Here is a 12682-nt window from a genome sequence, read left to right on the forward strand (position 1 = left end):
TGGGTCAGTGTACCCCAGTGTGGGCCAGTGTACCCCAGTGTGGGCCAGTGTACCCCAGTGTGGGCCAGTGTACCCCTGTGTGGGTCAGTGTGTCCCCAGTGTGGGTCAGTGTGTCCCCAGTGTGGGTCAGTGTGTCCCCAGTGTGGGTCAATGTTCCACAGTGTGGGTCAGTGTACCCCAGTGTGGGTCAGTGCGTCCCCAGTGTGGGTCAGTGCGTCCCCAGTGTGGGTCAGTGTGTCCCCAGTGTGGGTCAGTGTACCCCAGTGTGGGTCAGTGTTCCCCAGTGTGGGTCAGTGCACCCCAGTGTGGGTCAGTGCATCCCAGTGTGGGTCAGTATGTTCCAGTGGGGATCAGTGCACCCCAGTGTGGGTTAGTGTGTTCCAGTGGGGATCAGTGTTGCCAAGTGTGGGTCAGTGCACCCCAGTGTGGGTCAGTGTTCCCTAGTGTGGGTCAGTGTTCCCCAGTGTGGGTCAGTGTTCCCAGTGTGGATCAGTGTACCCCAGTGTGGGTCAGTATTTCCCAGTGTGGGTCAGTGAGTACCTGTGTGGATCAGTGTACCCCAGTGTGGGTCAGTATTCCCCAGTGTGAGTCAATGAGTACCAGAGTGGATTAGTGTACCCCAGTGGGGGTCAGTGTACACTAGTCTGGGTCAATGTGTCCCACTGTAGGTCAGTGTACCCCAGTGTGTGTTGGTGTATTCTTGTATGGGTCAGTGTTCACCAGTGTGGGTCAGTGTACCCCAGGTTGAGCCAGTGTACTCCAGTGTGAACCAGTGTACCCCAGTGTGAGCCAGTATACTCCAGTGTGAGTTGGTGTGCCCAGTGTGAGTCTGTGTATCCCAGCATGTATCATACTCCAGTGTGAGCCAGTGTAATCATGCACTCCAGTGTGGATCAGTATATCCCAGTGTGGGCCAGCGAAATCTCAGTGGGAGTCAGTGTGCCCTAGTGACAGTCAGCATATCCCACTCTGAGTCCACGCATCCCAGTGTGAGCCAGTGAAATCCCAGTCAGAACAAATGCATACCAGTGGGAACCTGTTTACCCCAGTGAGAATCTGTAAAATTCCAATGAGAGTCATCATACCTCAGTGTACCCTGGTGTGAGCCAGTGAAATCCTAATGGAAGTGAGTGTCAAATAGTACACGGCAGCACAGGTCAGCAATTTTCTGGACTAGATGTTCGGAAATGGGCCAAATCTGTGGGACAGATGCACCCCTCCTGACATGACGTGGCCCAGTGATCTACAACGCAGGAGGCACCATCATCCAGCAGAAATCCAGTTGATCCAATCTACATGAGGTGCATGGATAGGGTGTTTTCCCCAGGGTAGGGGAGCCCAAAACCAGAAGGCATAGGCTTAAGGTGAGAGGGGAAAGATTTAAAAGGGACCTGAGGGGCAACGTTTTCACACAGAGGGTGGTGCATGAAGTGGAGAGGAAGTGGTGGAGGCTGGCACAATGACAGCATTTAAAAGGCACCTGGATGGGTATATGAATAGGAAGGGTTTAGAGGGATATGGGCCAAATGACGGCAAGTGGGAGTAGATTAGTTGAGGATATCTGGTTGGCATGGACGAGTTGGATCAAAGGGTCTGTTTCCGTGCTGTACATCTCTATGACTCTAAGCTCAATCATCATTGCATGTCCAGTTGCAGTGTTTTGTGACAGTACCAATTGCCATTGACCTATTATACCTGGTGCAGGGGTCACTCTGGGCCCCTATTGGTGGGATGATGGTTATGACGCTAGCTGGTGATTATGAGGTAATGGTGTGGAATGGACATGGAGAGTGTGGGGGGTAATATCACAGCCACTGGTCCTCAGTGCTGGTCCTCCCCCGATAGCAATCCCTCTCACCCATCTAACAAGATGTCTCTTTAAGGTTATGTTGCCTTTTCTTGTCCTGCTCTGGTTCAGGTCCCTTCCTCCTCTACCGATTGAAAATGTGGCGCCTCACAGAGCATTAACAGCTGGAGAGATGTTCCTAGTCTACCTCCTGCTGGTCCTCTTCTGCATCGAGAACAGTCCAACAGGTCAGCGCTCTCATTTGAATGGGTTTTGGGGGGGACATCAGGGGTGATCTGTGTGTTAGTCAAGGTCACAGATGCACTCACAAACAAGCAAGGCAACAAGGCCATCAGACAGAGGAGCAGAAATAGGCCATTCAGCCCATCGAATCTACTCTGCTATACCGTGAGATTGTGATGATAATCTGAATCCTCAATCTAGAGAAGCGTGCCTGCACACATACACACTAACACTAACAGGCAATTACACACACGCACATACTCAGAATAACAGAGCGACATACACAAAAAGCATAACATGGAGACACAGACAAACACAAGCTAATAGAGAGACACTCAGACACACACACAGAATAACATAGAGATACAGACACACACACACAGTGTCAGAGACACACATACACACACCCACAGACACAGTCAGAGAGACACTGAGACACACACAGTAACAGAGGCACTCAGATACACACACACACACACACACTAACAGAGAGATACACACAGTCACAGACACACACCTACAGTGACAGAGGCACACATACACACAGACCGAGAGATACCACCAGAAAGACATTGAGACATGCACAGTAATGGAGAGAGTCATTCAGACAGAGACATACACAAAACCAGAGAGACATTCAAATACACACGCATACATACACAGAGTAACAGGGAGACACTAAGACAATCACAGTAACAGAGATACATACTGAGTAACAGAGAGACACTCAGTTACACACACAGAGAAATAGACACACACATAATAACAGAGCCACATACATGAACATACACACACAGTAACAGAGATGCATACACAGTAACAGAGAGACACACACACAGTTAGAGATACCACAGCAACAGAGAGACACACAGTTACAGAGATATACACACAGTAACAGAGCCACACAGTGACAGAGACACACACATTCACACACACACACACACACACACACACACACACACACAGTTACAGATATACACAGTAGCAGAGAGACAGACACAGTAACATAGACACACACAGGCACACACACAATAACACCGACACACACACAGCAACAGAGAGACAGACACAAACACACAGTAGCAGACACACACATATGCACACACAGTAACAGAGAGATACAGTCACAGAGAGAAATACACACAAACACGCTTGCATGTGTACACACAGACACACATTAACAGATAGACAAGTTTACTCAATTTGATGCTTAATGTTCTAAAAAGCCAGAAGCATAATCCATTTTGTGTAGTTTGTGTAATAAAATTGAGAGTGCTGGAGAAATTCAGCAGGTCGGGCAGCATCTGGGGAGAGCAAAACAAAGTTGAAGTTGTAGGTTGATGACCATTTTGTCAGTTTCCCTTGTAATTTAATCCATGGAGTCAAAACAACAATTTTCAGAATCTACACTGCACTCTGTCCTAGGGAAATGTCCTTGTTAAGGTGTTTTGAATTGCTCACAGTACTCAAAGTGTGATAACTAACATTCACGTCACACACAAATGCCAAGCAATGATTATCTCCAACAAGGGAGAGAATCAAACCATTGCCCCCTTGACACTCAATGGTATTGCCATCACCGAAGTCCCCCATTATTAACATCCCAGGGGGCTATCCTTGTACCAACTGAGCTCATTGTATAATCACTGTGGCTGCAAGAGCAGGTCAGAGGCTTGGAATTCTACGGGGAGTAACTCACCCCCTGACTCCCCAAAACTCAGTCCACTAGCGGCAAGGCACAACTCAGGAGTGTGATGGAATACTCCCCATTTGCCGCTGGATGGGGGCAGCTCCAACAGCACTCAAAAAGCTTGACACCATCCAGGGACAAAGCAGCCCAATCGACTGGCATCACATCCACTCCCCCCACCACTGACACTCAGGAGCAGCAGTGTGTACTGTCTGTACGATTTGATAAGGTTCCCTACAGTATGGAACGGACCATTTATTCCAGCAAGTCCACACCCTCCAAAGAGTAACCCACCCAGACCCATTCCCCTACCCTGACTAATGCATCTAACATTATGGGACAATTTAGCATGGCCAACCCACCCTAACCTGCACATCTTTGGACTTTGGGAGGAAATCGACACAGACACAGAGAGAATGTGCAAACTCCACACAGACAATCGCCCGAAATGGGAATCGAACCTGGGTCTAAGACGCGTTGAGGCAGCAGTGCTAACCACTGAGCCACCGTCAGCCATTGTGCCACAGGACGATGTACTGCAGGAACTCACCAAGGCTCCCATACAAGCATGCACCCTCTGCCATCTGCAAGGGCACCAGATGCAAGTTTCTCTCTGAGCCACACACCTTTGGCAAACTCGCGGGACGTGCAGGGTGTAGTATTGAGCTGATGCATAAGGTGAAGACGCCTGCTGTTGGAGCCTGAGGTCTCAGTGGCCTATGCGTGAACCACTATGAAACGCGGACAATTGCAGCCAAGTAAGGGAGCTCAACAAGCACGCATTCCTCACAGCTCGCAACTCTTTCTCAGAAGATCACAGAAGGAAAGAATCGCGGATCGGGGCAGTTCACTCCTACATCTTGTGGTCTTAAAGGGTTGATACACCCTTGTGTGGTCATGGTATTATGTTTGACATGGATTCCATCTATAGTAGAGTTAGAATTTTACTGTGCATGTCATCTTTTCTACACAATGAATACACATTGCACCCCTCCAAATACACTCAGTTCATTGCTCTGAACATTCTACACTGGCTAAAATGTCACTAATCATTGAGACATTAACAAGTTTGATAGTTGTCTCTCTCTCTGTGTGATCATCTAAGTAAATGATCAGGATTTAGGACTTTGGAGCAGAAGTGGACCATTTGTGACCCAGTTACACCAAATTTTAGTGACCTGTTGGTAAACACGAAGCAGCAAGTTGATATAAGTGGGTCATTTTCTGGTTGGCAAGATGCAATGAGTGGTGTGCGACAGGATCCAGAACTAGCGCTTCAGCCTTTTGCACTTTGCATATAAACGGTAGGCGCAAAGATAGGCAGGAACGTTAGATCATGATGTGGACGTGAGGAGGCTAACAAAGGAGCATCACGGACTGTGCGTGTGGGCACAGATGTGGCAAACCAAGTTGCAAAATTGCCCCCATTTTGGCAGGAAGAATAAAAGAGAAGCCGATTATCTGACCAGTGGGAGATTGCAGAGCTGTGAAGATCAGAGGTTTGGCAGTGGCTATTATGGATGCATGCTCTGCGTAACACTGATATTCTAAAAGTAATTAGTGAAGCTAACAGATTGCCACTGTTTCTAATAGAATGTTGCCGATTCCAATAGAATGTTACTAATTCTAATGGAATGTCAATATTCCTAATAACATGTTACCATTTCGAAACATAGAAACATTGAAGAAAGGAGCAGAAGGAGGCCGTTCGGCCCTTCAAACCTGCTTCAGCATTCATCACGATCATGGCTGATCATCCAAGAGTCTAATCCTGCCTTCTGCCCATACCCTTTGATCCCATTCTCCCCAAATGTTACATCTAGCCTCCTCTTGAATGTGTTGAATGTTTTGGCACCAACCCCTTCCTGTGGTGATGAATTCCACAGGCTCACCACTCTGCTGGTGAAGAAATGTCTCCTCTTCTTTGTCCTAAATGGTCTACCCTGAATCCTCAGACTGTGACCCCCTGGTACTGGACACACCCACCATTGGGAACTTCCTCCCTATATAGCCCTGTTAGAATTTCCTAAGTCTCTGTGAGATTCCCCCTCACTCGTCTGAACTCCAGTGAAAACAATCCTAACCTCGTCAATCTCTCCTCATACGTCAGTTCCACCATCCCCTGGAATCAGCCTGGGAAACCTTCACTGCCCTCCCTCGGGAGCAAGAGCATCCTTCCTCAGAAAAGGAGACCAAAACTGCTCACAATATTCTAGGTGTGGCCTTACTAAGCCCCTGTATAACTGCAGCAAAACGTCCCTGCTTCTGTACTTGAATCCTCTCGCAATGAAGGCCTATATACCATTTGCCTTCTTTACCACCTGCTGCTCCTGCATGCTCACCTTCAGCGACTGGTGCACAAGGACACCCAGGTCCCTCTGCACACTCCCCCTCCCAATTTGCAGCCATTCAGGTAGTTATCCGCCCTCTTGTTTCTGCTTTCAAAGTGAATAACCTCACATTTATCCGAATTACACTGCATCTGCCAATGGCTTGCCCACTCACCCAACCTATCCAGATCGTGCGGAAGGATCTCTGCATCCTTGTCACAGTTCACCCTCCCACCCAACTTGGTATCACCTGCAAACTTTGACATGTTGCATTTTGTTCCCTCATCCAAATCATTACTACATATTGTGAATAGTTGGGGACCGAGCACTGATCCCTGTGGCACCCCACTAGTTAGTGCCTGCTGATTTGAAAAGGATCCATAAATTCCTACTCTTTGTCTTTTCCCCCCTGCCAACCAGTTTCCTAGCTATCTCAGTAGACTTTCCCCAATCCCATTTACTGTAATCTTGCACAGTAGTCTCTTATGTGGGACTTTGTCAAACGTTTTCTGAAAGTCCAAATGTACCACATTGACTAGCTCTCCCTTTCAACTCTACTCATTACATCTTCATAGACTTCCAACAGATTTGTCAAGCATGATTTCCCCTTCATAAATCCACACTGACTCTGTCTGACCCTGCCACTGCTTTCCATATGCTTCACCATAATGGATTCAAGAATTTTCCTCACCACCGATGTTAGACTTACTAGTGTTACGACATGGCGGTTAACTCTCTGCTAATAAAACCAAACACCCAGAAAGGCTCACCTCGCCCCATATTCTGTTAAATTATAAGTGACAGAGAACTCCCAAATTCCACTATTTAAAGGAAAAATGTTAATTTATTCTTTAACTCTAAAAGTGAACATTAAACAATAACTCTTCACAACTCTAAGCCTCCTTTCTCTTTCTATTATCTGCCTCCACTTCTATAACAACATACTGTTCCAATAACCACTCATACTAAAATTACATCAACTTAATTTCAAAACCACACAGCAGCTGTCGTATCCGGTGTATGTCTTTCTCTTGCTATCTGGACATCTTTGGTCTTTTGTTGCAAAGATGTTTCATATGAAAAAGTTACCTTTGATAGAGAGAGTGTTGCTGGCAGTTACTCTGACAATGGCAGTTGTTCTCTCTCACTAACTCTCTCACAAATGTAGAGGGCAGTATGGCCTAGTGGTATTATTCCTAGACTATTAATCCAGAAACTTGGCTCATGTTTTGGGGACTTGGGTTCAAATCCCACCATGGTAGAATCTGATTTTAGGGGTGGCACGGTGGCTCAGTGGTTAGCACTGCTGCCTCACAGCACCAAGGTCCCAGGTTCGAATCCAGCCTCGGGTGACTGGATGTGTGGAGTTTGCACATTCTCCCCGTGTCTGCATGGGTTTCCTCAAGGTGCTCTGGTTTCCTCCCACAGTCCAAAGATGTGCAGATTAGGTGAATTGGCCATGCTAAATTATCCGAAGTATTAGGTGCATTAGTCAGTGGTAAATAAAGGGAATGGGTCTGGGTGGGTTGCTCTTCGGAGGGTCGGTGTGGACTTGTTGGGCCGAAGGACCTGTTTCAACAGTGTAGGGAATCTAATCTAATCAAACTCTCAAAATGTCTGTTTCTTTATACCCCAAATATTGGATTGTCTCATTGGTTCAATGTTGGCAAAACAATAAATGTAAAATTGATTGGGTTTTAGTATCCTGGGGCATAATTTAAACTGATTGGTTAAAATTGAATGGTTGTAAACATAACAACCAAAACTCAGGTCTTTGTTTCACAGCCAAATGTTGCATATTTTCAATTTTCCAGTACACTCTGAGACTGCTAGTCAGTTACATGTCAGGTGCCTGCAAGCTCTCAGTGCAAAACAGCTTTCACTTTTCTCTTAAAGGTACAGCATTAGTCTTCATTTGGAGATGCCGGTGTTGGACTGAGTTGTACAAAGTTAAAAATCACACAACACCAGGTTATAATCCAACAGGTTTAATTGGAAGCACACTAGTTTTCGGAGCGCCGCCTGATGAAGGAGCAGCACTCCAAAAGCTAGTGTACTTCCAATTAAACCTGTTGGATTATAACCTGGTGTTGTGTGATTTTTAACTTTGTATTAGCCTTCAATTTCATAACACTGGTCTATAATTACCTGGTTTCTTTCTACCTCCCTTTTTAAATATTGGAATGACATTAGCTATCTTCCAATCTACAGGGACCATTCCCGAGTCTATCGAATTCTGGAAAATGACCACCAATGCATCCATTATTTTGAGAGCCACTTTCTGAGATGTAGATTATCAGGCCTTGGGGATTTATCTACTTTCAATCCCATCATATTTTCCCACACCATTTCTCAACTAATATTGATCTCCCTCAGTTCCTCCCTCTCACTAAATCTTATGTTCTCCAACATTTCTGGTATCTGATTTGTGTTTCCTTTTGTGAAGACAGAACCAAAATATATATTCAATTGCTTAGTCATTTCTTTGTCCCCTATCTCTTTCTCTTCACATACTGATAGAGACTCTTAATGCCAGTCTTCATGTTCCCTCAAGCTTATTTTTGTATTGTATTTTCCCCTTCTTCATCAATCCCTTCATCCTTCTTTGCTGAATTCTAAACTGTTCCCAATCCTGAGACCTATTGTTTTTCTTGGCCAATCTGTAGGCTTCTTCCTTGGATCAGATACGACCTCTAATTTCCTTTGTCAGACATGGATTGGCCCTCTTACCCATTTTACTTTTGTGCTGGACAGGAATAAGCAGTTATTACTGTTCTCCCATGCATTTCTTAAACGTTTGCCATTGCCTGTACACTGTCATCGCTTGAAGTAGCTTACTAGTTATAACAGATTGTATTGTTTCAAATAGAATGTTACGAATTATTATTTGTGGGCGGCACGGTGGCACAGTGGTTAGCACTGCTGCCTCACAGCACTAGAGACCCGGATTCAATTCCCGCCTCAGGCGACTGGCTGTGTGGAGTTTGCATGTTGCTCCCCGTGTCTGCGTGGGTTTCCTCCGGGTGCTCTGGTTTCCTCCCACAGTCCAAAAATGTGCAGGTTAGGTGAATTGGCCATGCTAAATTGCCTGTAGTGTTAGGTGAAGGGGTAAATGTAGGGGAATGGGTCTGGGTGGGTTGTGCTTTGGCAGGTCAGTGTGGACTTGTTGGGCCGAAGGGCCTGTTTCCACACTGTAAGTAATCTAAAAAAAGTTACTGTTTCGAAGATAATGTCATTATTTAGAATAGATTATTACTGTTTCTAGTAGAATGGTTCAGAAAAGATTTATAAGGAAGTTGCCAGGGTTGGACGATTTGAGCTATAGGGAGAGGTTGAATAGGCTAGGGCTGTTTTCCCTGGAATGTCGGAGGCTGAGGGGTGACCTGCTAGAGATTTGTAAAATCATGAGGGGTATGGATAGGATAAATAGACAAAGTATAAGATCAAATTACTGCGGATGCTGGAATCTGAAACCAAAAAAGAAAATGCTGGAAAATCTCAGCAGGTCTGGCAGCATTTGTAAGGAGAGAAAAGAGCTGACGTTTCGAGTCTAACTGACCCTTTATAAATAGACAAAGTCTTTTCCCTGGGGTGGGGGAGTCTAGAACTAGAGGGCATAGATTTAGGGTGAGGGGGAAAGATATAAAAGAGGCAAGATATATAAGAGGCAATGTTTTTATGCAGAGGGTGGTACGTGTATGGAATGAGCTGCTAGAGGAAGTGGTGGAGGCTAGTATAATTGCAACATTTAAAAGTCATCTGGATGGGTATATGAATAGGAAGGGTTTGGAGGGATATGGGCCAGGTGCTGGCAGATCGGACTAGATTGGGTTGGGATATCTGGTCAGCATTGAAAAGTTGGACCGAAGGGTCTGTTTCCGTGCTGTACATCTCTATGACTCTATGAATGTTATTGTTTCTAATATAATGTCACTCTTTCTGATAATGTTATTACTTCTAATAGAAGGCTACTAATTCTATTGAAATTTTCTCGCTTCTAATGAAATGTTACTATTTCTAATAGAATGTTATTATTTCTATTCGAAGGTTACGACCATGTATACTTGTGTAAAAGTCAACCTCATGTAAAAGTCGACCCCTTACTTTTGGCCAAGAAATCTTATATTTTCCATAAATAGCAGCTTGTGTAAAAGTTGACCCGACTATATCACATTATAAACCTCTTACAAAGGAAATTGCATGTTCCCATTAACCCACTTAAACAAAATTGCATTAATTAATTCATACCAGTATCTCTACTTATCACTCTTTGTTTACTGTATTGTGTCTCTATTCAGTCATTCATGAATCTACTTAGCCCACTTGGTTTACCACAGAATGTTTTGATTCATTCATTCTTTCATTCATTCATTCATTCAGACTGATCCTAAGTTCATCAGAGCTCATTGTCCTTTGTTCGCTATGCTTCCAAAAGTTAATATCGTTAAAAAGTTAATTGTTTTAATTGTGCCATTATATCTGATTAAAAGTGAGATATATTAGCTACATATGTCTTTAGTTCTTTGACAAATTTGTTAATGTTGCTGAGGTTCATTACACCCGAGAGTAAATGGGAGGAAAACGGAAGAATTTGGAGGGAAAGTTCAAGACGCTTACACATTCAGAATTGAATAAATGTTTCATTTGAAGTGTGACACTATACCAGGCAATGATGATGTTGAACAGTGTGACTTTGCAGGATTTCAGTAAATCTTTGACATGTTAAATTTTCGTACCGGTGTGTAAAAATAAAATTTCCTACCAGTAATTCATTCTTGTTCCTCTCGCTTTCATTCGGTAATTACCTTATTCTGGCCTTTAATGTAATTTGTTGTGTTTTTCTTCTTTACCCAAGATTAGTTGAGTGTTCAAATCGACTTCTGCTAATAATGCGGTATTTCGAACTGCAGCATGAATTTCAGCCCCTCAAAACTAGTGCCCGTGTAATAGTCGACCTTATAAATTGAACCTTTAAAAATAGCCTACAAAAATTCAACGTTTACACAAGTATATACGGTAATTTTTAATGAAATGCTATTGTTTCTAATAGAACATCACAGTTACTAACAGAATGCTACTGTTTGTGGAGGGGATTGAGTACAAAAATAGAGTGGGTATGCAGCAATTATAGAGAGTACAGGTCTCCTTATTTAAGGAAGGTTGCAAATTCATGGGAAGCAGTTCAGAGAGGGTTTACCAGACTAACCCCTTGAACGAATGGGTTGCCTTGTGAGGAAAGTTGGACAGACTGGGCTTGCATTCATTGGAATTTGGAATAGTAAGAGGTGGCTTGACTGAAATAAATAAGATCCCGAGATGTCTTGACAGGGGTTGATGTGGTGAAAGTGTTCTTTCATAGAGGGGAGACAAGAACTAAGGGAAATAAAGCTCCATCCATTTAAGACTGAGTTGAAGGGAATTCTTTTCACTCAGAGAGCCATGACTCTGTGGAACTCTCATCCTGAAAAAGCAGTGGAAGCAGAGTCTTTGAATATTTCTTAAGGTAGGGGCAGGTAGGTTCTTGATAAGCAAGAGGGTGAAAGGTTATTGGGGGGTATGCAGTCATGCATATATATCAAATCAGCCATGATCTTATTGAATGGCAGAGCAGGCCCGAGGGGCTGAATGGCCTCTTTCTGCTCCTAGCTCCTATACTTGATCCTTTGAGCCTCCTCCACCATTCATTAAGATCGTTGCTGATCTGGTTGAGATCACTCTTTTCTGCCTGTTCACCCACAACCATCAAATCTGTTGTTTATTAAAACTCTGCCTAATTGGGCCTTGAACATATTTTGTGATCAGGCCTCCAATGCTCTCTGGGGGAGAGAATTGAGAGAATTCTCTGAGAGAAAAAAAAGTTCTCTTCATCTCTGTCTTAAACCATGTGCCTCAGTCTCTTCCAATATCCATTCTCCGCAAGATATTCAATAGTTGTGGCTCTCATGTTTATCCTTTTCCCTTATTCATTCATGGGATGTGGGCTGGATCAGCATGTATCGCCCATCCCTAATTGCCCAGAGGGCCAATAAGTGTCAAACACATTCCAAGGGCCTGGAGTCACATGTAGGTTCTGGCCATCGACTAGTCATAGAGACTTAGAAATATACAGCACAGAAACAGACCCTTCAGTCCATCTCGTTCATGCTGACCAGTTATCCTAAATGAATCTAGTCCCATTTGCCTGCATTTGGTCCATATCCCTCTAAACCCTTCCTATTCATATACCCATCCAGCATTTTTTAAATGCTGTAATTGTACCAGCCTCCACCACTTCCTCTGGCAGCTCATTCCATATACGCACCACTCTCTGCATGAAAATGTTGTCCCTTGGGTCCCTTTCAAATCTTTCCCCTCTCACCTTAAACCTATGCCCCTCTAGTTTTGGACTACCCCACCCTAGGAAAAAGATCCTTTCCATGCTTCTCGTGATTTTATAAATCTCTATAAAGTCACTCATCAGCCGATGACACCCCAGTCCATTCAGCCTTTCCCTGTAGCTCAAACCCTCCAACCCTGGCAACATCCTTGCAAATCTTTTCTGAACCCTTTCAAGTTTCACAACATCTTTTCTATAGCAGGGAGACCAGAATTACACAGAGTATTCCAATAGTGGCCTAACCAATGTCCTGTACG

At 44.3% G+C, this 12682-nt stretch overlaps 1 protein-coding gene across 1 annotated transcript in view; it reads left to right on the forward strand.

Moving 5' to 3' along the window:
- Positions 1-1759: 1759 nt before the first annotated feature.
- The window catches only part of LOC140492425 (serine protease 52-like), a 35294-nt gene continuing 24371 nt past the window's right edge, over positions 1760-12682 (forward strand). Inside the window, exons 1-2 of the mRNA XM_072591318.1 lie at positions 1760-1764; positions 1919-2034. Of these exons, the coding sequence (XP_072447419.1) occupies positions 1760-1764; positions 1919-2034 (121 nt within the window). The remainder of the gene's footprint in view (positions 1765-1918; positions 2035-12682) is intronic.

This window comes from Chiloscyllium punctatum, chromosome 21 (assembly GCF_047496795.1).
Source record: "Chiloscyllium punctatum isolate Juve2018m chromosome 21, sChiPun1.3, whole genome shotgun sequence".
In the NCBI taxonomy this organism is placed as follows: Eukaryota; Metazoa; Chordata; class Chondrichthyes; order Orectolobiformes; family Hemiscylliidae; genus Chiloscyllium; species Chiloscyllium punctatum.